The following is a 23703-nucleotide window of genomic DNA, read 5'->3' on the forward strand; positions in this document are numbered from 1 at the left end:
CCCCCCCCCCCCCCCCCCCCAAGATTCCCAAATACTCTCTCAACACAAGATTTGCTTATATAGTCAATAGGGCAAGGTATCAAAGGCAAAACAGGATTGGGGAGAATCACATTATCTAAAAATATGATAAAAACAAAAACAGAGATAACAACATAGTAAGCAGCAAAGCCACCCATTTTGTCCATAATGATTCAAAAAAAAAAACTAGCGACATGAATCATTGAGAAAGATATTGAAAGGAATAAGAGATACCTTGGCATCGCTAGCAGCGAACAAATTCTCCTCGAGCTCGCTTACATCCATGATCTTATAATCTCGCTACAGACAGAGAGCTCTTTATACAAACCTGAAGGACATGAAACAATAACGCATTAAGGATTGCCTTTTTGGGTTCCAAAATCTGAGGAAACAACGAATCATATTTCGTGGTTTGGTGAAAACAACAAAACACGATTCTTGAGAAAAAAAAAACAAAATTTTACCTTTGTTCTAATGAAACGAGTCTTAAACTTAACCCAGGATTAAAAAAAAAAGAAAAGAATGACAAGAAAAGAAAGAAAAAAAACCGAAGCATAACGGTAGAGACAGACTAGAGAGAGAGAGGCGGAAAAAAATGGGGACGAAGAAGAAGAAGAACTCTGTCAGCTCCACAAAACACGCAAAAATAATCTACGGTTACAATTGAAACACGAACCAAACCATCGATGATTGATTTACACGAATGTTGCAAACGACCCAAAAACAAAAACAAAAAGAGTTTGCAAGAAAAAGATTAAAAAACGCACGTGTGTAAAACTCGCAACAACAATACCAAAAAAAAGAGAACTATACATACGTATAAGAGAAAAATGTAGGGTTTATTGTCTCCTTTGTGATTCGGGCATCCAAGAGAAATGAGATTTATTAGGATAGTGAAGTCACGAGAGTGTCATTCATTTTCAAAGTGAGCTACCTTTTTCATCTACTTTTTTTTTCTTTTTTGTTCCCTTTGAATTTTTTTATTTTTTAAAAATTAGTTAGCTAAGTAATTTCTGTATTATAAAAAGACTTTCCCAAAAAATGACTAAAAACAATTAAGGCGAGGCAGACAAGAATGAAAACTTAAAAAAATGGGTTATTACAATGATCAGTTCCAAGCACGACGACGATCTCTTGTAGTTGGTCAAAACTCAAAAGTCCACTTGCTATGCCTTGTTTATTTGTTGTCCTTTCTCAGCTTCACCGATCATTCACATAGCTCTACTTTGCTTAATCTGTTATACTCCAACAACGATACTCAAATGATGACGACCGGATTTAGCACATCTGGTGGAATCAAACCTCTGTTCGGCGATGAATCCCAGAGACCACCTCGTGTTATCACTCCTTTTCCTTCTCCTAAACTCACGGACTTGCCTATGGTACTCTCTCCAACATCTATATATCATTTCCTTTCTTCACTTTGGGATATTTGAAAATCTTGAGCTTCTTGTATCAGTTTCAAGATGACCATAAGGAGAGCTTGTATTGGGGAACTTATCGCCCTCAGGTTTATTTTGGAGTTCGAGCCAGGTATCATAATACTATTCTGCTTCTTTAAATCAGTATCTGTCAAAAGTCATTGATTGATCAATTGGGAAAGATCAAATTAAGAACACTAGAATTTTACAGGGGATTGGTTTACAAAAGAACACTAGTACAAGATGTGAAACTGTGTTTCTTTCTTGTTCAAGCCTGCTAAGTTGTTGTAGATGACTGACTATGCAGAACTCCTAAGTCCCTTGTTGCTGGCTTGATGTGGCTCGTTACAAAAGATGGTAAGCCGGTTATGAGGCATTTCTGTGAAAACTCTGAAGATCTTAAGTCTTTTGGCTGGAGAGAACACAATGGAAGAGATTTTGGGCGGCAAGAGCTGCTTGAACAAGATATGATTTTGGAGACTAGTTTTGTCAAGTCTAAGGAGGGGAGCCATGGTTATGGAGGGGATTGGTCGATTAGAATCAATGTTAAGAACATATTGAATGATGAAGTAAAGAGAACCGTACATCTCTTCTTCTATCTAGCTGATGAAGGTGGCAATGGTGTGAATCTAGGCAAAGATGTATTGGGGCTCAAAGATAGTTTTGTCCTGGCTTCGGGTTCACGTCAAGATGTAGGAAACTGGCAGATGCACTTAAAATCAGAGGTAACTTATTATTTAAAAGTTCTTTTGAGAGATCACACAGGATCTTATTAGTTACTGTCTTTGCAAGAAAGTGACCATTTTTAGCTGTGCTCCTCTTTTGCAGAATCATCTTGAAACACATTATTGCGGTTTCAAGACACCTGACATTGTCAATCTTTCTGATCTTGTTCAGAAAAATCTCGCTGTTCAGGTTATATCTCAGTTTGCAAGTTTTTCCAATCTATATTTACTTTTTCTATTACAAAGACCAAAGTGCTCATATGTCTCTATTGGCTTTGTGTATTTTCAGGAAGGGAAGTCTGGACGACTTCAGCTATCTGACACATCAGAGGATTCTTCTACCATTTATGTTTTTCAGGTAATCATCAGTCTTGATCAAGATATATGTATACAGATGTATTTTATAAACAAAGCCAGCATCCCTAAATAAGTCGTATTGAATTGTATGATTTGAATGTTTCCTCATCCCTAATCCTCATTTTGTCATGCAGATTTCCACTACCACTCAATCTACTATAGATGTTGCCTTTGTCTCTGATATAAGAGAAGAAACCTCCCACATGGAGAAGCGTATAATGAGTCTTACAGGTTTATAAGCCTCCCTGTTATCTCCTTGATGATTGGCTAAATACCATTTCCTTTCAAGATATCTGGTATCGATTTTATCTTTGAGCTAAGGTTCTGTCTTGATTCCGTGTAGGTTCGCCACTCTCTAGTCTACTTGAAGAAAAACATATAGCATTTGATACAAAGTTCAAGGATTGCTTCAACCTGTCTGAAAAGGTGTGATTCTACTCTTTATTTTCCTCAACACAAAAATCTACTTTTATTAAGGATCTCATTTGCACTTTTAAAGATCTTGTTGACCATTGTGCAAATCCATTTTTCACCTCTCAGCTCTAGTAGTAGTATTTTCCTTTCTTATACGCTCTCTGTTTCTTGCTATAGTCAATTACTATATGCATCTGATTTGATGTGCTTATAAGAGATAAATATATGATTCTATCTTCCTGTGATTTTCAGCTTGATCCTGAAACTTTGGTGGTTGGTAAAGCTGCAATAGGGAACATGCTTGGAGGCATTGGTTACTTCTATGGTCAATCAAAAATTCATGTTCCTAGAAGTGATCTGGTGAGTTTCAGTTCAGTTTCTTTTTGCACTCCAAAACAGATTCACATAGTTAACAATGTTTAGTTGCAGGCTAATAGTAAAGATGATTTCTTGCTATATTGGCCAGCTGAGCTGTACACAGCAGTTCCAAGCCGGCCCGTATTTCCTAGGGGATTTTTGTGGGATGAAGGCTTCCATCAACTGTTGATCTGGTTAGTTCATTATACATCCCTCATCCCTGAATAGGCTGAACAGTTTCTTGGTCTTGTTATTAAAAAGTTATATATAATACAATCATTTGGCCATTTAATCATTCTTTGAAGTGTTTCTATATATGTGTGTTTGATCAGGCGCTGGGATGTCCATATAACATTGGAAATTGTTGGAAACTGGTTAGATCTAATGAATATAGATGGATGGATTCCTCGTGAGCAAATCTTGGGAGATGAAGCTCTGAGGTTGTTATGTACTCTTACTAACCTCAAATTAGGCATCATTATTGTTTGTTGTTGATACTGATTCGAAAATGGTTTTTGCTGCAGTAAGATTCCAAAGCAGTACGTTGTTCAGTACCCAAGTAATGGCAATCCACCTACACTACTTTTGGTGATACGCGGTAAAAACTTTCTTGTACATTGTCGCCAAGATTAATTATGTTTCACCTAGCTAAGATGCTTTTGGATTGGAAAAATGAGAAAGGCTTGGTGTAAATAACAAGATATCAAAAATCATATCAACTCCATGTTGACATTCCTTGTATTTATTTTTCAGATTTGATTGATGGTATACGGGCAGAGAAATTTAAAGAGGTGGAAAGCGATGAAATCTTGTCATTCCTTGACAGAGCTTTTGTACGGCTAGATGCATGGTTCAAATGGTTCAACACTTCCCAGATAGGTAACATTAACAACATTGTGTCAGTACTTTACAGAGTTGCAGGGTGTTTTCACTGTTGACTGTTTTGTTTCATGTTTCTAGCATTTAAGTGACTTCTACATACAAGTCACACTGAGTACATTATTCCTACACTGTACGTTTTCGTATATTTATGATTTGATAAAATACCAGGGAAGGAGAAGGGAAGTTACTATTGGCATGGCAGAGACAATATAACAACTAGGCAACTAAACCCTCAGGTACCATTTCTTGATCATTAACAAAAAGATGTCAATCCAATCCCCTAGCTTCCTATTTCTTATCCTGATGCCCTAGCTTTCACATATTCCTGCAGTCTCTTTCCTCTGGTTTGGATGATTATCCTCGGGCTTCACACCCAAATGAAGATGAGAGGCATGTTGACCTCAGATGCTGGATGTATCTTGCAGCAGATTGCATGAACTCCATCCAAGAATTTATGGGGAAAAAAGACATACTTGTGACGGTTAGAAGAACATGAAAATAATATAGACTATATGTTCTCTAATTTGTTCATCACATATCTTTGAAACTGTATCCTACAGGAGGATTATAACTCAACTGCCAAGCTGCTTTCAGATTTCACTCTTCTGAATCAGGTTTGTATTTTTATATGCAATGCCTACAAGACTACATTTCTATCACTTCCTTTTAACAATCATGACAAGGATGGCATGATCTCTTGTTCTAACTCTTCTTCTTCTTCAACAGATGCACTATGACCATGACCATGGGTCTTACCTTGACTTTGGTAATCATACAGAAGACGTAAGGAAATTTTGATGAATTATGTCATAGAGAAGCTTAGATTTCAATTGTCATGATAGAATATAAATCTATCTAGGAAATTTTGCTGAATCATATATGCACTTGTTTGATTTGTCAGGTTCGGTTAATCTGGAAAGAGGTTACTGGAGAAGATGATCATTTATCTCGAGAGCTTGTAAGGGAGACGTTTGGGAGACCAGAGCTAAGATTAGTTCCTCACATCGGCTACGTCAGCTTCTTTCCATTCATGTTCAGAATCATCCCAGCTGTGAGTTTGTATATTGTGCATTAGTATCATCCATATGATTGTTGAAGCCCTTGTGGAAAGCTGGAACTAAAGTACTAAACCTTCACATTTTATGTTGCTTGATGAAAGGATTCTTCAATCCTCGACAAACAACTCGATCTCATTTCAAACAGGAGCATCGTATGGAGTGACTATGGTTTACTTTCACTTGCCAAAACTAGGTGAGCCTGCAAGAACAAACATATCTAAGCATTGTCAATTCTTCAGTGATTTCGTAAGCACTCATTTCTCTTCACGCAGTTCTTTGTACATGAAGTATAACACTGAGGACGAAGCACCGTACTGGAGAGGTGCAATTTGGATAAATATGAACTACATGATTCTTTCTTCCCTGCACCATTACTCTAAAGGTACATTGTCTGAGTCCCCACCTCTTCACAAACAAAAACTTTGTATAACCCATCAGATTTTTCGGCAGTGGGTGGACCGTACAGCAGCAAGGCAAGAACTATTTATGAGGAACTAAGGAGCAATCTAATAAGGTATCCATGTTTGTATAAGGTACAGTTGAAGTCGAAGATGTTTTAGCCTTACCTATACTGTGTTGTTGATGCAGGAACGTTGTTAGAAACTATGACCAGACTGGTTACATCTGGGAACACTATGATCAAACAAAAGGAACTGGAGAAGGTGCACGTGTCTTCACCGGTTGGTCTGCACTGATCCTTTTAATTATGTCTGAAGAATACCCTCTATTTTAAAAAAACCGGGTATAATGACCAACATGTGTAACTTCGAACATCATATCTATCCGCGAGTGTTTTTGTGAACAAAATAAGGCAGTCTCTATCCACATGTTCATGAATCATGTATCTACAGCAAATCCCTTTTTAATATTTAAGAAACTATAACAAAAACCAAAATTAATACATTAAATCAATTAAAAGTAAAGACTTAAAAACTTATACTTATTTAATAGAGCTTGTTTAATTAATCATAAACTAGAAGATATCTCGTGCTATAAAGTACGGATTGACATTTTCACCAAAAATTATAATATAATAATAAAAATTAGTGTTATATTTGTTTTAAAAAAAATATTTTGTTTGAAACAGTATTTACTTTTAATATTGCAATTGTTTAGTAAATCTACATATATTTTGTTAGATACTAATTATTTAAAAATATTATAGTATTTTAAATTGTTTGATTTACATTACCATTTTATATTGTTTGTTGTATTTGCATCATTATTTTGTAAAATATTTAAAAGTATTAATTATTATATTCTAATTGTGAGCAAATAAAATTTATTAATTTATCAACCACATAAATTTAGTCTTACCAACCGGCCAATGTGGATCTTTAAAACACACTTTATTTCTTCATAGATTGAATAATATAGCTTTCTTTTAAAAAATTCAAATCACCACATATGCATACAAAAAATCTATATATTTATTTATCAGATGTATTAAATGATAATCTAAAACAATTTGTAAATAAAATAAAAGAAATATGATTGGAGAATCATAATTTAAAATCTTAACAAAATATTCCAAATATAGTTATTACAATAATAATTTGGATACTTAAATATAAAATCTTACTTTTTAGAATTCTGGCTGGTTTACAATTTTTAAAAATTAAACAGTATTTTTGTCTTTAAAAACTAGAGAGAGAAAATATTGTTTTTATATAATTAATAATTATTTAAAATATTTTATTATTTTATTCTTACTGAAAAATTAAAAATTGTCTTAAGACCAATGACATGACTCTGTAGTTTTTTACACTTTATATGGTTAGTTTCATATTTGTATTTCTCAATTATTATAGTAGGATTATTAGCTATTAAATATGTGGTAGTTCAAAGATTACAAATTAAAATTAGAATATTTATAATGTAATGATATATCATCTTTAAAATTATTTTATTTATTTTTAATAATAGTTTTAAACAATAATTAATTTTAAAGTATTTAAACTAAATATGGTGGCTAATCCGTAAATCCACTTACATTAGCGGGACGCGTTTGTATTTCATATATATGCTACTAGCAGATCAAACGGATCATCTTATCAGCAGAGGTCAAATTATTCATGACCCATCGCATGTGAGTCTAATGGAACTCCGCTTTGATAGCTCTATTATAAGTGCAACAACCGACTAACGATATTTATAATTTACAACTATGTTAATAAACAAGAAAAACATTACAATTTAAAAATGTATTTTTAAAATTGTAAAAGGTATATAATAAATCAAAATTTATCATATGAAAACAAAAATATTTTCCCGCGGTGTACCGTTCAATCCTAGAGATTTGGTTTCAGATGATGAACCATAGGGAAGCTTCAAATTCTTTGAAGGGGAAGTGTAATCAACCAAACATGGATGATTACATGCAAGAGCCTATTGATAAAAGGTAGATATGGAAACAAACTCGAAATACCTTCCGTCCTACCGGCTATTGACCGCTAGATATGGAAACATATTCAAAATATTGTGTAATAAAAAAATTTGTACGAAACTGGTAATATCACCTAATTTGTATAACATCTAAATAACTTTTCATTCTTTTATCAATGTAAATTCTTAAAAAAAAAAAATTCTTCACAATGCATTCGGATTTTGTAATTCATACAAATGCATAAGTTAAATGAACATATTTTCATAAAGTAAATGTAATAGATTGATGAAGTTTATAATCGCTCATGTGTTCGAAACCACATACTTTTAATCATATATATAAACCAAGAAATAAAAATTAACGATTATATATCTACTATGTGTACGGTTTGAACTAATCCATTAAAATTGTTGACAGAAAAATAAAATAAAAAATGATTAGAGGACTAAGAAAATTANAAAAAAAAAAAAAAAAAAAAAAAAAATCTGTTTCACTAAATTTCAGATTTTGTAAAAAAATCGTATTTTTAAATTTATAATAATAATCTTTTTGAATTATTGTTTTTTACGGTCGCCCTGAAAGAAAAGGTCGGTCGAAGCTTTTTTAATTTTCAAGAAATGTTTTTAAAATTTGAGTTTAGGAAAATAGAAATTTGATTTGGTCATAAAAAAATCTAAGGATCATCCCAGCTGTGAGTTTGTATATTGTGCATTAGTATCGTCCATATGATTGTTGAAGCCCTTGTTGAAAACTGGAACTAAATTAAACCTTCAAATTTTATGTTGCTTGACGAAAGGATTCTCCAATCCTCGACAAACAACTCGATCTCATTTCAAATAAGAGTATCGTATGGAGTGACTATGGTTTATTTTCACTAGCCAAAACTAGGTGAGCCTGCAAGAACAAACATATCTAAGAATTGTCACTCTTCAGTGATTTCATAAGCAATCATTCTCTTCACGCACTTCTTTGTACATGAAGTATAACACCGAGGACGAAGAGGTGCGATTTGGATGAATATGAACTACATGATTCTTTCTTCCCTGCACCATTACTCTAAAGGTGCATGTCCGAGTAACCATCTCTACACAAACAAAAACTTTGTATAACCCATCAAAATTTTCTGCAGTGAGTGGACCGTACAGCAGCAAGGCAAGAACTATTTATGAGGAACTAAGGAGCAATCTAATAAGGTATGCATGTTTGTATAAGGTACAGTTGAAGTCGAAGATGTCTGAATATATGTGGCCTTACCTATACTGTGTTGTTGATGCAGGAATGTTGTTAGAAACTATGACCAGACTGGTTACATCTGGGAACACTATGATCAAACGAAAGGAACAGGAGAAGGTGCACGTGTCTTTACTGGTTGGTCTGCACTGATCCTTTTAATTATGTCTGAAGAATACCCTCTATTTAAAAAAAACCCGGCTATAATGACCAACATGTGTAACTTCGAACATCATATCTATCCGCGAGTGTTTGTGAACAAAATAAGGCAGTCTCTTTCAAAGACTTTAATGAAACAGCAATCACAATACATCAAGATTTATAGCTCAGCTACTACGTACATGTTAAAGCTAGCCTTGCCGTGCCTGAGCATAACATTGCGAGCGTCCAACCAGGCGATAGTAAAGGAAAGGAGACATTCAAAACTCAAGTGATTGCAGATCGCTTTCATGGGTCTTGAGTCATTTCTGTATCTTCAGCCACCATGATTTCCACATCCCTCATGTCTCGCTTCAATACATTCCCAAGTCTTCCTATGGCTTCTGTCTCCTGTTGCAATACCTATTTACAATGTTCCAAAAAGTCACATACCTTTCTAATGTAGTTTCCTATAGAAAAACAAATGTCCATATACCAATCCAGAGGTTAGTGAGCAAAGGTGTTGCATATCATACCTCCTGCATATCGATCAGGCTCTGCTCGTCTATTTTTGTCGACCCAGGGAGATAAAGGGAACTACCAGAAGCAATCGAATTTGCTTGAGCACGCGATATTGTCTGCAGACTTTGCACCCTCCTAGAAAGCTCTGCTCCAGGACCTTTCACCTGGGAATCCAGTATTCCACACCCATTTTGTTTACATCAAACTTCGAACCACTGAAACTTGAGTAGAAAGTAAATAAAAAACGAAAACAGACCTGTCTTGTTATTGCAGTCAACTTCTCAGACAGTTCGGCCTCTCCTTTCGTCAAGGGTAACCGGAAACCCTTCCCTTCTAAGCTCTCTATTATCCTCATAACCTTCAAGCAAAAAATTCATAACACAAGTGTAAATGTAACTTTGACAGTAATCTGGACTCACATAACAAGGTCAGATCTTTTAATGTGACGAATCATCTTACCCTCAACATGCGTCTTTGAAGACTCTGCTCCTTCTGTCTCAACCTTTCAATAGATGGAAAGGTATGTGCTTGCAAATGTCTCTGAAGCTGTAAAACAAAATCAAACATATTCTTGTTAGATTATCCCACTAATAAAACGAGAGAGAGAAAGAGTAGTGAAATGAGAACTCACCATTTTAACATTGCTCTGAGTCGTTTTTATTCTATCCCTATCTGAGACGAGAACTTCATCTTGAAGCTGCAGGTACCCATATAAAAAATAGTGTCAAGATTCGTTTGTAAATAAATGATTTCTTCACATATCATTAGGTTTCAATATCTACAAGAATTTTTGCAGGTGATGCGATCTTACCTTAAGGCGCTGAGAAAGATCTTTGAAACCTTGAACAAGTTGAGGCCACAGGCGTTCTCTTTCTGTTGAATCCATGCCTTCAAGTTTGCTCATGGCCTCTGCCCACATTATCTACCACCAAATACAAGCAAGCAATCGTTCAGAGAAATCCCAGAGAGAAGACATACAGCAACCAAGAAACTAATAACAAGATTCATTATACACAAGAAAGCTTCTTATTTCCATGATATGATAGAAAATGGTCAAGAAGATTCTCACATCTGATACTGCTGCAGGCTTCGCCCGGTACTGTGGTTCAGTCACACTGAACAAAAGATGCTGCAAGCAAACGGAAACAACAGTTCAACATAACCACCCAAAAAAAAACCCACACACAGCTTAAGGGTTTTAGAATTTTCCACACCAAACTAACCTGAAAAGCATACTTAGCATTCGTCGGATCTTCCTTATACGCTTCAATGATGGCCTAATTAAAAAGGGAGAAACAATCAATGTAAAGACTAGGGTTATGGATTTTGTTTAGATCTGGAATTAAAGAAAAATAGCAAACCTGGATGTCACGATCGGCGAGAGAGTAAGGAATTGGAGCAACGGGAGCCATCTGAGTAGTCAATTGAGCATTTGGGAAAGGCGTTTGCTGCGCCGAGTTGTTGAACGGTGACTGAAAACCAAAATTAGAAGATGGCTGTTGCTGGAAGATTGAACTCGGCTGTTGTTGCTGTTGCTGTTGCTGTGGTTGTTGAGATGAGAAGGGAGTAGAGAAGAGCGAGGAGCCAAATCCGCTGGAGGAGAAGGAAGGAATCGACGGCGTACCGAACGCCGGAGTAGATGACGGTGTATTAAACGCCGGCGTGGATGACGGAGTACCGAACGCCGGGGAAGGCGTGCCAAAAGCGGGTGTGGAAGAGGGAGTGCCGAACGACGGCGAGGAAGACGGAGTGCCGAACATTGGGAAAAAAGGAGAAGTTAGGTTAGATATCTCTGTGAAGAGAGTAATAAAGGGTTTTTTAATTAGGCAAAAGGCGCCATTGGGAAAAACTTAAAAAACGCAGCTCAAGTGTTCGACGAAATTCCCGGCTGTGTCTGTGTTGAGTCTGTTTTAGGGTTTTGTTCACCTTTCGTTTTTTTTTTTTTTGGTCAAAAATACTTTCACTGCTCAAAGTACACCTTTCTTTGTCCAACGACATATACAATACATACGTGGACCAAACAGACCCCGAATGATACAAGTTACTTAACACAAACGATACATATACAAATAATTAGATTTGATGGTAACTTATACCACTTTGAAAATTTACCATTAGTAAAATTATTAAAAATAATATAAAAACAGTATTCTCAACTTCTTTAGAACCACTATGTTGTACTTGTTTAGAATTATTTTGTATCATTCATTTACCAGTTTTTCTGTCCCTTAAAAATAACTTGTACCACTTTACATCATCAATTATGTTACTAATTTTATTTTTCTTTATAACGAATTTATATTCATTTCGAAAATATAGTTTTTGTGACGCAAAATAATATATAATTTTTACGTATTTCAGATCTACTGAAAACATTAAATAACTCGACTAACATACATATGTTCATTTTTGAATATTATACTATGTGCCTTACTTTCAAATAAAACAAATGTTAACCGTTTAAACACAACCAAAACGTGATCCAGCATTATATCTTTTTTTGGTTGAAAATCAGTTAGCTAAGTGCACCTTTAACGACAAAAATTCTATCGACACGTTTTAGATAGACATCAACCTTTTCTACTCTAAATTTTATTCAGTATACGTTTCTATGAATTTAAAAACATATAAAATCTATGTTGATGAAAATAATATTGTAATATCTACTAAAGAACTTTAACAAACATATCATGGATTTATGCATAATTCCTGGAAAATTCTTGTGTTGAATCTCTTTTGGAAAACGGAAAAAATGCATATACATTATTTATATGGTTATTAGTTTTCAATATTAAACCCATCATAGAAAAAAAAATGAATTTTACTTTTACAGATTGATCACATTTTGAAGTAACTTTGTACTTAGCTATTTGTTTACATTTATACTAAATAATGTAATATATAACTAAGGAACCAACCATATGTTCTCTTTTGATATAAGTCTTATCATGATTTGAAACTTTTTTTTTGTTTGTTAAAAGGACATATTGAAAGTTCATAGAAGATTTATTTACAGGCAATCTAAAAAGTATATATGCTAAGAACAAATACATGACATACCAAATATATAAATTTTTAATTCGTACTATTGAAATCTTGGGGAAATGATGAGAGGTGGTTACATGTTACAACAGTAAAAACTTAAAATAAATTTTTTTAAAAAAATAATAACTATGATAATTACAAGAAAAAGAATTGGGCGAAGTCCATAGCCTTTCCTTTGTCGCCCTCCTTCCTTACTCACTCTCTTATTTCTCTCTCTCTTTCTCGATCTCTCGATCTCAACGTGAAAAGCTTTCTTCTCTTCCAAAGGCAAATCGAAAACAAGCAAAAAAAAAAAAGTTTCTCCGCCAAATCTCTCCAAAACCCTTTCTTCTCTGCGTTTCTTCTTCAACTGCGCTCGCTCCGTGCCTCCTCCGTCGTCTCCTTCTTCTTACGTAATCTCGAAGTCGGTTGTTGTTCCAGTCCTGCCATGGCCGAAGGGAAGTTCGATCTGCCTGACGATCTCATCTTTTCCAAATCTGATCAGTTGAAAGGTACTTCCCTAAGCGCCTCTCAATCCTCGTCGTCTTCTTCTTCTTCTTCTGTTTTGGATTTCGTTAATTTGAATTTGAATTTCTCTCTCTCTCTGGACCGATTTGAATGCGGAGAAACGAATGTAATCGTTTGGTTTGTGGATCTGAATTCCCAAATAGGATGCGGCAGCCATGTATATCTATCAGATTCATCACAATTTGACCTAGCTAATATTGTTGTGCTGATTAGGGTTCTACGATTTCTTTTAGCAACCTTAGATGCATTAGCAACTTCATGTTTGGATTTAAACGACAGACGTAATTCTCTTTTGTTTCCGATTCCAGAGTTTGGGATCTGGAGGAACTAAGAACCAATGATTCTCTAATTCCTGCACTATTGGTTTCCTGACTCGGTTGGTTAGATTTCCTTCAGCCATTGACTAGCTCGTCTTTGTTTTCTGCAGAATTGGCCTCAGATAACAACATTCCTTTGTCTCCTCAGTGGCTTTACACGAAATCAACCGATAGCAAGATGGTATTATACCTTATATTGCCTAACTTTTCTTCTCTTTTTTTCACCTTAATATGGCTTCGTATGTAGACAGTATGAGTTTTGTTGTTTCTCTGTAACATACTCTTTCATCTGATCTTGTTGCTCTGTGGTAGGATGTTCGATCTCCTACTCCTGTGCCCATGGGAAACCCAAGTGACCCTAATCTCAAGGATGCATGGCGCTTGGATTCACCCGAAGACAAAAAGGACTGGAGGAAACTTGTGCCTGACAATGAAACTAGTCGCAGATGGCGTGAAGAGGAAAGAGAAACTGGTTTACTCGGTGTCAGGAAAGCTGATCGGAGAAAAACTGAACGTCGCAGTGACAATGTCCCAACCAGAGAAACTGGTGACACTAAAACTACTGCTTCCTCTGATAGGTGGCATGATGTTACTTCTCGTGCTGCTGTACATGAACCTCGCCGCGACAACAAATGGTCATCTCGCTGGGGTCCTGATGACAAAGAGAAAGAAACCCGTTCTGAGAAGGTAGATAATAATAATTACAAGGACAAGGAAGAGCCTCATAGTGAAAGCCAATCTGTGGTTAGCAGCATCCGTGCTACTTCTGAACGGGACTCTGACCCTCGTGACAAATGGAGGCCACGTCATAGGATGGAAGCCCAGTCTGCTGGGCCGACTTCTTATCGCGCTGCACCTGGGTTTGGACTTGATAGAGGACGAGCCGAGGGCCCAAATTTAGGCTTCACTGTGGGCCGAGGAAGGGCATCTGCAGTTGGGAGGGGTTCGTCAACCTCCTCAATTGGTGCTGGTGCATGTGCTTTTTTAGGAAATGAAAGTATTCCTGATAAACAAAGCGCTTCAGCCTCTATGTTTCGGTATCCAAGGGGTAAGTTGCTTGACATGTATAGAAAACAGAAGCCTGATTCTTCCCTAGGTAGGATACCGACTGAGATGGAGGAAGTTGCCTCCATTACTCAAGTGGCTTTGATCAATCCTCTTGCTTTTATTGCACCTGATGCCGACGAAGAGGTATGGTAACCACTGAGAACTGGCTTCCATTGCCCTTTTTCATGAGTGTGTCATTAATTTTTAATTTCTTATTCGCAACTGAGTTTGTTGACGGGTATCTTATCTATCAGGCAAGCCTTAACGGCATATGGAAGGGAAGGATCATTAGTAGCGAAGTTTACACTCCATCTGAGGAAGAATCCTCAGGTGGTGAAAACAGCATGGGTATGTTATCTTGTCTTTAGCTTTTTGGCCTCTATCTTTCCACCTAGCATAATATGATGAATGCTTCTCTGACCTGACTCAGGTGAAACAAGAGCGGATAGTTCTTTGGTAGGGTTTGTGAATGGTGACAATGTTTCCATGCAAAATAGTGATTCTGGTACGTGTGTGATAAGTATCAAATGGGTCTTTAATGTCATGTATTGTTTTGAACATGTCTTATCTTTATGAGTTTACTGGACTTTTTTAATGTCCTAAATATTCTGAACAAAAGTCAAAAAATATTATTGTAGGGTTACTTGGTAGTCAAAATGGAGGTCTGGGGGGTGCGTCAAGCGTCTCAAGATTGAATTCAGTGGCTTCTGAGAGTTATGGATCTGTTGGAGCTGGTTATCAACTTTCTCATGGCAGTCCTGAAGCAGTTAGATCTGGTTTTACTAAATCATCTGCGCTGGATGGGAGTGAATCCGTTGTTGCCTCTTTCGAGCAAGATTATATGGGCAAGCTGCAGCAACCAGATATTGAAGTGAATCACTCAGAAGGGGCTATGCCACCTGAGGAGTTTTTGTTCTTGTATATTGATCCTCAAGGAGTAATTCAGGGACCTTTCATTGGTTCTGACATTATTTCATGGTTTGAACAAGGGTTTTTTGGGACGGACCTACAGGTTCGCTTGGCAAATGCACCAGAAGGAACTCCTTTTCAAGATCTAGGCAGGGTCATGTCATATTTGAAGGCAGAAAGCATCGATGCCCATATCAGTGACCAAAAGAATGAATTTGAAGAGACGACTTTAAAAGCAGATTCAGACGCTGGTTTATCAATTGCACCTGTAGCAGAATCCAATGATTCATCCGCTATAACTGCCACGTCGCGTTCTTTTTCTGCGTATAACAACCCTTCAGCTCAGGATAATTTTCAGAGAATATCTGAGTCTGAAGTTTATGTGAAACCACCACATGCTGAGGACCGAAGTTTCTTGGACTTCTCTGCTCAAGATGAAGGTATGTTCTGCTGCTAACCTTTTCTTTCTTTGGGTTCATATACTTGTGGAGAAGCTTTCATGTTCATATTTATTTCTGTGTTCATCATAACTAAGAATGTTTTTTATTTTCTTCTAAATCAGAAATTGTATTCCCAGGAAGAGCTGGAGGTTCTGGTTATGCGTCGGTTAAATCCTCTGCAAGTGTGCATGATGCTCTAAGTGAATTTCCTGGTCAGTTTACTATTCCTGTTGAATCAACTAAGACTGCTACTCAAAATCAGAGTGAGAATAAGCTGCACCCGTTTGGTGTTTTGTGGTCTGAGCTAGAGAATGGTAGTACACCAGTTAACCTGTTACCAAACAGGTCTTATGATTCAATGGGGGAGCCTACTGGTTCAATAGACAATTGGCCCATTGATTCCCGAAGAAATATCCAAATTGATCCCAACATGTCCCTTGATTCTCTGGCTGCTAACCGGATGGCGCATTTCGAACATTCCAACCGCTTTAACCTTGGGGATCAACTTTCATCAAATCAACATCACCAACAGCAATTCCAAAATCGGGATATGCTGTCGCATTCATATAGAGGTGATCAAGCTCAGGATCTGGAGCATTTAATAGCTCTCCAGATGCAGCAGCAGAAGCTTCAATTGCAACAGCAGCAGAAGCTTCAGTTGCAACAGCAGCCGAAGATTCAGTTGCAACAGCATCAGCGGGAACAAGAGCATCAGTTACATCAGAAGCTCTTACAAGAGCAACAACAGGCTCATGCTCGACAGTTACATTTTCAACAGATTCTACAAGGACAGACTCCTGATTCAAGGTTTGGGCAGTCACATGACTTCCCTCGATCCAACAGTGTTGATCAGATGTTGTTAGAGCAGCAGTTAATAAATGAATTGCAGAAAGGCTCTGGCCATCCGTCACAAAATTTTGCACCATACATTGAGCAACTTGCTGCAGGAAATATTGGGCAATTGCCACATGAAGGTCATCGGAGGGAGCTAATTGAACACCTACTTTCAACAAAAATGCAATCTCAATATGGACCAGTGCAATCTCAATATGGACAAATGCAATCTCAACACGGACAACTGCAATCTGAATCAAGCCGGTCTTTGGAGTACCAACTGCTGCAGCAAGAGCAACTGATGCAATTGGCAAATGGAAGGCACAATACACTATTGGAGGAACAGAGACATATTGACCCTCTGTGGCCATCTGACCATAATGATCAGCTTTTAAGAACTCATCCTGGGATCCATCGTTCGCGGTCGTCGACGGGATTTAGACCACTAGACTTTCATCAACAGCAGCAGAGGCCACCCTTTGAGGATCAGTTTGGTCAACTTGAGCGTAACCTTCTGTATCAGCAACATCTTCGACAAGAATTGTTCGAGCAGGGTCTTCCATTTGAGCGATCAGCATCCTTACCTGTAAGTGCATCGGGGCTGAATCTGGATGCAGTAACTGGTCTTGGACTCTCTCAGGGTTTGGATATGCGGGATGCTACTGCCCACATGCAATCTTCGGGCAGATTGGGAAATTCTACTCTGGGTTTTAATCATCAGAATCACCGTATACCATTAAGTGAACCTCATTTTTCACAATTGGAACCAATGGAAGGACGCTGGCCTGGAGCTGATACACAAGTGCCTGGTGACTGGGCCGAATCTCAAATGAGGAGACCGGGTGAAGATTCCAACTCATGGATGATAGGTGGTTCTACTGAAGACAGGTCAAAGCAGCTTTTTATGGAGTTGCTCCACCAGAGACCCGGCCATCAATCTGCTGAGTCACCAAGCATGAACCGGGGAAATCCCTATGACCGGATGGCTCCTTTAGGCCTTACCCCAGGGATTCAAACACTTGGTGGACTTTCAGACCATGGTGGTAGTCTAAACGCTTCTGCTCTCGGGGCTCGAGCAGCTTCAGATGAACAGGTCAACAGATTACCGGGAGATAGGAACAATATGGGATCATTGCACCGTAATAGTTCCTTGCTTTCGGGAATTATTGATAGTGGGCTGTCCAATCTGAATGAAACCCAAGCCATCAGTAATATGTTTGCTATGAACAAGGACGCAAATGACATCAAAACTTGGAACAATGTGCCGCCTAAAAATGAGAAAATGGGAAGGATGATGATGTCATATGAAGCCCAAGACAGAATGGGCAAGCAACCAGTATTAACGTCCCTGGTTCAAGGGGAGCTTCCTGTTGCTACGCTTGGCCAACAGTCTTCTTTCAATATCTCGGGTATGTTTGTTTCAGAGTAATTGCATCTCTAAGATTTCGTTTTCGCTGAATTCATTCATGGTTTGGGAGCTTGATATTTGCTTTGTTATTATGAAGGCTTATCCTGATATTCTCTTGCTGCAGACCACTACAGTGACAACTCGGTTGGAGAAGATAGAAAGAAGGATAGGTAATTTTTGTATTCCGACGTTTGGCAACCAGTAGATTGAATAAGTAAATCACCCTGATACCTCTATATTCCTGCCGATTAAATTTTGAAGTGATTGTTTGTAGGTTGGTAGTGCCATCACATGGGCAGGATTCGGTTTTGTTAAAAAGGCCTCCCTCGTCCCATTCTTCATCATCGCATGAAGGATTGCTCGAGCGTATGTCTGATACGGCTAGCAGGACAGCAGCAAGTTCGTATAGTGGAACTGAAGGTAAGTTTATCTCAAGGATCCTTTGTCGTTTCGGGCTTTATTTATGGAAAATGAGACTCATTCTGTAAACAAATATTATCAGGAGGTGTGAGACGCGAATCAGGAGCAGCGGGAAACAAAGGGTCAACGTCAGAGGCATCGTTCAGTGAGATGTTGAAGAAGAGTAATAGCATGAAGAAAGTGGCAGCAGAGTCATCTGATGCAACTGAAGGAAGCAAAGGTGGAGGTGGGAAGAAGAAAGGGAAGAAAGGGAGGCAGATAGATCCAGCTCTTCTTGGTTTCAAAGTCACCAGCAATCGCATTCTTATGGGAGAGATCCATCGCGCTGATGATTTTTAACTCCTTCTCTTTCTTTCTTTATTGTACAGANCGTCCCATTCTTCATCATCGCATGAAGGATTGCTCGAGCGTATGTCTGATACGGCTAGCAGGACAGCAGCAAGTTCGTATAGTGGAACTGAAGGTAAGTTTATCTCAAGGATCCTTTGTCGTTTCGGGCTTTATTTATGGAAAATGAGACTCATTCTGTAAACAAATATTATCAGGAGGTGTGAGACGCGAATCAGGAGCAGCGGGAAACAAAGGGTCAACGTCAGAGGCATCGTTCAGTGAGATGTTGAAGAAGAGTAATAGCATGAAGAAAGTGGCAGCAGAGTCATCTGATGCAACTGAAGGAAGCAAAGGTGGAGGTGGGAAGAAGAAAGGGAAGAAAGGGAGGCAGATAGATCCAGCTCTTCTTGGTTTCAAAGTCACCAGCAATCGCATTCTTATGGGAGAGATCCACCGCGCTGATGATTTTTAACTCCTTCTCTTTCTTTCTTTTTGTGTACAGTATCTTTACATGTAAAGATTAGCTTGCTCAAGCTTAGGCGTATAGGTCCTTTATACACATAGCTTCCATCACATTGGAACACAGGAAATAAAATAATAATAGTTTTTTCAGTTGAGAAATTGTTTGGTACTTTGGTTCATATTCGTTACAAATGCTAAGATCTTAATTGATGCAGCCACTACATCTGACTAGTGCGATAGCCACTGGCACTGGAGAAGTTGACATTTGATAGTAGTTCAAAAGTTGAAAGAGAGAGTTTATATCTTCTGTTCTGTTGCTGGTTTGGCAAAACAAAAGCTGTTGGTCTGTTACTGTGTACCACTTCGAGAGTAGAGACTGAAGATGGAGCAGCTAGTGAGCATGGGTTTCTCCAGCGATTTGGCCGCCGAAGCTTTAACGGCCACCGGTGGGGATTCCATCCAGAAAGCCACCGACTGGATTCTCTCTCACCGTTCTTCCCCACAGACCACCACCGCCACTTCACAGCCCAAACTCGACCGCTTCCTCCGCCCCAACTCCAAAACCCTAACCCCCTCCGTCAATGATGATTCCGGTAAGCGCCCCAATGCCAAAACCCTAATCCCCTTCGTGGGTGATGATTCCAACAAGCGCCCCAAGCTCTCACCATCATCCAACCTACGCCAACAACACCAACCGTTATCGGAGCGTATGCGTCCTCGCACTCTCGACGACGTTGTAGGTCAAGACCATCTCCTCTCGCCCGCTTCTCTCCTCCGCTCCGCCGTCGAGTCTAATCGCCTCCCTTCCATTGTCTTCTGGGGTCCTCCTGGGACTGGGAAAACCTCAATCGCCAAGTCTCTCATCAATTCCTCAAAGGACCCGTCTCTGTATCGCTTCGTCTCCTTGTCTGCTGTTACTAGTGGAGTCAAAGATGTTAGAGACGCCGTTGAGAGTGCCAAAAGGCTCAATCTTGAAGGTAAAAAGAGGACTGTCTTGTTTATGGATGAGGTTCATCGGTTTAACAAGTCACAGCAAGATTCATTCTTGCCTGTTATTGAAGATGGTAGTATCCTCTTCATTGGAGCTACCACTGAGAACCCATCTTTTCATTTGATCACTCCATTGCTCTCTCGTTGCAGAGTTCTTACTCTAAATCCCTTGAAACCCAATCATGTTGAGACTCTGCTTAGACGAGCTGTAGATGATTGTGAGAGAGGACTCTCCAATAGCGTTGAGGTTGATGATTCTGTCATTGAGTTCTTGGCTAATAACTGCGATGGTGATGCACGAGTCGCGTTGAATGCTTTGGAAATCTCAGCTACCATGGCTACCGCTAGAGCTGGAGTTGAGGCTGTTATGTCTGTTGATGATGCAAAGGAGGCTCTTCAATGCAAACATTTAGCCTATGATAAGGCAGGGGAACAACATTACAACCTCATAAGTGCTCTTCATAAGTCTATGAGAGGAGGAGATGCTAATGCTGCAATCTACTGGCTGGCTAGAATGCTGGAGGCTGGTGAAGAGCCACTATACATTGCGAGAAGACTTATAAGGTTTGCAAGCGAGGACATTGGCCTTGCCGACCCTTCAGCTCTTACTCAGGCAGTTGCGTGCTATCAAGCTTCACATTTCTTGGGTATGCCTGAATGCAATGTAATTCTCGCGCAATGCACCGCTTACTTGGCACTGGCTCCTAAATCCATTGCAGTTTNTAATCGCCTCCCTTCCATTGTCTTCTGGGGTCCTCCTGGGACTGGGAAAACCTCAATCGCCAAGTCTCTCATCAATTCCTCAAAGGACCCGTCTCTGTATCGCTTCGTCTCCTTGTCTGCTGTTACTAGTGGAGTCAAAGATGTTAGAGACGCCGTTGAGAGTGCCAAAAGGCTCAATCTTGAAGGTAAAAAGAGGACTGTCTTGTTTATGGATGAGGTTCATCGGTTTAACAAGTCACAGCAAGATTCATTCTTGCCTGTTATTGAAGATGGTAGTATCCTCTTCATTGGAGCTACCACTGAGAACCCATCTTTTCATTTGATCACTCCATTGCTCTCTCGTTGCAGAGTTCTTACTCTAAATCCCTTGAAACCCAATCATGTTGAGACTCTGCTTAGACGAGCTGTAGATGATTGTGAGAGAGGACTCTCCAATAGCGTTGAGGTTGATGATTCTGTCATTGAGTTCTTGGCTAATAACTGCGATGGTGATGCACGAGTCGCGTTGAATGCTTTGGAAATCTCAGCTACCATGGCTACCGCTAGAGCTGGAGTTGAGGCTGTTATGTCTGTTGATGATGCAAAGGAGGCTCTTCAATGCAAACATTTAGCCTATGATAAGGCAGGGGAACAACATTACAACCTCATAAGTGCTCTTCATAAGTCTATGAGAGGAGGAGATGCTAATGCTGCAATCTACTGGCTGGCTAGAATGCTGGAGGCTGGTGAAGAGCCACTATACATTGCGAGAAGACTTATAAGGTTTGCAAGCGAGGACATTGGCCTTGCCGACCCTTCAGCTCTTACTCAGGCAGTTGCGTGCTATCAAGCTTCACATTTCTTGGGTATGCCTGAATGCAATGTAATTCTCGCGCAATGCACCGCTTACTTGGCACTGGCTCCTAAATCCATTGCAGTTTACCGAGCAATAGGAGCTGCACAGAAGGTTGTGAAGGACTCGGTTGGACAGAATGAAGGGGTTCCTCTACACCTGAGGAACGCTCCAACCAAGTTAATGAAGGAACTTGGCTATGGAAAAGAGTATATATATCCTCCCAATGATCCTTCTTCTGCGGCAGCTCAGACATATCTACCTCCGTCTCTTCTGCATTATAAGTTCCTGGAATGGCCTCAAGGTGCATCAGGTGATCTCCAAGATCAAGAACACAGGCTCTAACCACTACTATTCTTTCTTTCTTTCTATTTTAGTATGTGATGTATATAGAATCATGTTGCTCAAGTCTTTGCAGACGCTACGTTAATTAGTGGTTTATTTGCTTCATTGAAGTCTAAAATGGTGGAAACAGAAACCCATTCTTATTATTCAAGATACAAAATCGAACAAACCCACTTCTATCTCTGCAAACGAAAGAAAACCGAAGTGAAGGAAATTTCCATGGTACCCCATAAACGAACACAAATTAATGAGAATTCTTAGACGTGGATCTATGAACAAAAAAATGTAAATTGGTTCTTCCACTCTTTCACTGATCAAGATTCAAGGCTTAGGTCTCCCCATTGGACCTTGTGTTTTGCGGCTAGATAATGGGCACCGACTGGACCACGACTGCCGTAAGGATAGAATTCTGGAATTGTCTTCTTTTCTTCTATCTCTTTGAGCAATGGAGTGAACAGCGCCCAAGCAGCGTTAAGTTCATCGCTTCTTATGAACAACCTGCGTTCGCCTTCGATTGCATCCAGCAGAAGCCTCTCATATGCGTCTGGGATTTCCTTTGAATACCTTCAACAACAAAAGGGTATACGATACTATATGTAAAAAAGAACACAACTTTATCGAGTTGGGAATCATATATGCCACAAAAACGTAAAAGCTCTTCTTCATTATTTCTTAACTCACCTAGCTGAATAGAGAAGATTCAAGTTACTCCGGTCTAATCTCATTCCTAAACCAGGGACCTTGTTGTTGATTTTCAAATAGATAGCTTCATCTGGTTGTACGCGAATGACAAGCTCATTTGTGGTCTGGTCCAGATCAGTACCAGAATTTCGGTTATATAAATTTCCAGGCACATGTCTAAACTGCACCCTTATCTCCGCACTGGATAAATAAACATAAATATATTACTTCTGGAAAAGGCAAATCAGACAACTTGCCACCAAATTCCCAAGTTTGGTACCTTCGGGTGTTTAGTGCTTTCCCAGCTTTCATAAGAAAAGGTACACCATCCCATCTTGCATTGTCGATGAAGAGTGCAGCAGCAGCAAATGTTGGGGTCAGGCTATCTTTTGGCACAGTTTTATCATCAGTATAGCCTGGATAAGTAACTCCTCCTGTGGTTTGCCCCTTGTACTGTCCTATCACCACGTCTTCAAGTTGTATTGGCCTCATTGAACGTAGTACCTTTACCTGAATTGATGCAAAGGTTTCAAAATACTGCCTTTAACTCAACCATAGTATAATTATAAGAAAGGAAACAATAGTAGACCTTTTCATTTCTGATATCCTCTGCATCCAAACTAACAGGTGTTTCCATGGCGAAAAGAGCTAATATTTGAAGTAGATGATTCTGCATTATATCTCTTATTATTCCGTAATTGTCGAAGTACCTAAATATGAAGAATAGTTGAGTGTTAAAAGGCTTCAACACAGGAGAAATTAAAAATTCAGACAGAAGACAACAATGATTACCCTCCGCGTCCTTCAGTGCCGAAATCCTCAGAAAATATGAATTGCACATTCCTTATATACTGCCTTGACCATAGCGGTTCAAATATAAGGTTTGAGAATCGAAGAACAGACAA

At 38.8% G+C, this 23703-nt stretch overlaps 6 protein-coding genes across 9 annotated transcripts in view; 3 read left to right on the forward strand and 3 right to left on the reverse strand.

The window, feature by feature from the left end:
- Positions 1-681, reverse strand: part of LOC104741329 (U-box domain-containing protein 6-like) — a 3924-nt gene extending 3243 nt beyond the window's left edge. Inside the window, exons 1-2 of the mRNA XM_010462167.2 lie at positions 483-681; positions 253-346 (exon numbers count right to left, since the gene is read on the reverse strand). Of these exons, the coding sequence (XP_010460469.1) occupies positions 253-303 (51 nt within the window). The 5' untranslated portion in view covers positions 304-346; positions 483-681. The remainder of the gene's footprint in view (positions 1-252; positions 347-482) is intronic.
- Positions 1079-6069, forward strand: LOC104741330 (alpha-glucosidase 2-like). The gene is made up of 21 exons (XM_010462168.2): positions 1079-1400; positions 1478-1551; positions 1747-2164; positions 2268-2354; positions 2454-2522; positions 2656-2752; positions 2865-2947; positions 3188-3295; positions 3365-3486; positions 3625-3732; positions 3817-3890; positions 4046-4171; positions 4343-4410; positions 4506-4655; positions 4735-4788; positions 4901-4957; positions 5076-5225; positions 5334-5425; positions 5505-5614; positions 5683-5746; positions 5821-6069. The coding sequence occupies exons 1-21, from the start codon at positions 1110-1112 to the stop codon at positions 5963-5965; spliced, it is 2547 nt and encodes an 848-aa protein (XP_010460470.1). The 5' UTR covers positions 1079-1109; the 3' UTR covers positions 5966-6069.
- On the reverse strand, positions 9053-11455 carry LOC104741331 (nuclear pore complex protein NUP54). The gene is made up of 9 exons (XM_010462169.1): positions 10870-11455; positions 10732-10785; positions 10578-10637; positions 10320-10430; positions 10140-10205; positions 9968-10054; positions 9765-9866; positions 9523-9672; positions 9053-9409 (listed from the first exon to the last, which is right to left on the reverse strand). The coding sequence occupies exons 1-9, from the start codon at positions 11266-11268 to the stop codon at positions 9296-9298; spliced, it is 1143 nt and encodes a 380-aa protein (XP_010460471.1). The 5' UTR covers positions 11269-11455; the 3' UTR covers positions 9053-9295.
- LOC104741332 lies at positions 12714-19377 on the forward strand. 4 transcript variants are annotated; one of them, XM_010462172.2, is made up of 11 exons: positions 12714-13044; positions 13488-13558; positions 13690-14568; positions 14679-14772; positions 14855-14929; positions 15063-15773; positions 15896-18016; positions 18140-18185; positions 18290-18369; positions 18833-18898; positions 18981-19377. In XM_010462172.2, the coding sequence occupies exons 1-11, from the start codon at positions 12981-12983 to the stop codon at positions 19235-19237; spliced, it is 4464 nt and encodes a 1487-aa protein (XP_010460474.1). In that variant the 5' UTR covers positions 12714-12980; the 3' UTR covers positions 19238-19377. The 4 variants fall into 4 exon arrangements, 3 of the variants coding, with proteins under 3 accessions (XP_010460474.1, XP_010460473.1, XP_010460475.1); XM_010462171.2 differs by lacking the exons at positions 18833-18898; positions 18981-19377 and adding an exon at positions 18518-18798 and having other exon boundaries at positions 18290-18435; XM_010462173.2 differs by lacking the exons at positions 18833-18898; positions 18981-19377 and adding an exon at positions 18518-18798 and having other exon boundaries at positions 15911-18016; positions 18290-18435.
- On the forward strand, positions 19457-22222 carry LOC104741333 (ATPase WRNIP1-like). The gene is made up of 2 exons (XM_019236081.1): positions 19457-20204; positions 21126-22222. Exons 1-2 carry the CDS (start codon positions 19610-19612, stop codon positions 22115-22117), a joined length of 1587 nt encoding a protein of 528 aa, XP_019091626.1. The 5' UTR covers positions 19457-19609; the 3' UTR covers positions 22118-22222.
- Positions 22236-23703, reverse strand: part of LOC104743555 (glucose-6-phosphate 1-dehydrogenase 3, chloroplastic-like) — a 4358-nt gene continuing 2890 nt past the window's right edge. Inside the window, exons 6-10 of the mRNA XM_010464620.2 lie at positions 23591-23701; positions 23388-23508; positions 23079-23308; positions 22799-22999; positions 22236-22681 (exon numbers count right to left, since the gene is read on the reverse strand). Coding sequence (XP_010462922.1) covers positions 22432-22681; positions 22799-22999; positions 23079-23308; positions 23388-23508; positions 23591-23701 — 913 coding nt within the window. The 3' untranslated portion in view covers positions 22236-22431. The remainder of the gene's footprint in view (positions 22682-22798; positions 23000-23078; positions 23309-23387; positions 23509-23590; positions 23702-23703) is intronic.

Source organism: Camelina sativa, chromosome 14 (genome assembly GCF_000633955.1).
Source record: "Camelina sativa cultivar DH55 chromosome 14, Cs, whole genome shotgun sequence".
NCBI lineage: Eukaryota > Viridiplantae > Streptophyta > Magnoliopsida > Brassicales > Brassicaceae > Camelina > Camelina sativa.

Bases quoted from the DNA above. Each gene is read 5' to 3' on its own strand.
- LOC104741330 (XM_010462168.2), top strand. From the start codon at position 1,110: ATGGGTTATTACAATGATCAGTTCCAAGCACGACGACGATCTCTTGTA. The intron at 2,165-2,267 runs GTAACTTATTAT...CCTCTTTTGCAG, and splicing joins AGATGCACTTAAAATCAGAG to AATCATCTTGAAACACATTA. The intron at 4,172-4,342 runs GTAACATTAACA...ATAAAATACCAG, and splicing joins GTTCAACACTTCCCAGATAG to GGAAGGAGAAGGGAAGTTAC.
- LOC104741331 (XM_010462169.1), bottom strand. From the start codon at position 11,268: ATGTTCGGCACTCCGTCTTCCTCGCCGTCGTTCGGCACTCCCTCTTCC. The intron at 9,867-9,967 runs GTAAGATGATTC...TTTTGCTTGAAG, and splicing joins TTCAAAGACGCATGTTGAGG to GTTATGAGGATAATAGAGAG. The intron at 9,673-9,764 runs GTCTGTTTTCGT...CTGGATTCCCAG, and splicing joins TGACTGCAATAACAAGACAG to GTGAAAGGTCCTGGAGCAGA.
- LOC104741332 (XM_010462172.2), top strand. From the start codon at position 12,981: ATGGCCGAAGGGAAGTTCGATCTGCCTGACGATCTCATCTTTTCCAAA. The intron at 18,017-18,139 runs GTATGTTTGTTT...CTCTTGCTGCAG, and splicing joins GTCTTCTTTCAATATCTCGG to ACCACTACAGTGACAACTCG. The intron at 18,370-18,832 runs GATTGCTCGAGC...CATCGCATGAAG, and splicing joins TTCTTCATCATCGCATGAAG to GATTGCTCGAGCGTATGTCT.
- LOC104741333 (XM_019236081.1), top strand. From the start codon at position 19,610: ATGGAGCAGCTAGTGAGCATGGGTTTCTCCAGCGATTTGGCCGCCGAA. The intron at 20,205-21,125 runs GTAAAAAGAGGA...TCAATCTTGAAG, and splicing joins CAAAAGGCTCAATCTTGAAG to GTAAAAAGAGGACTGTCTTG.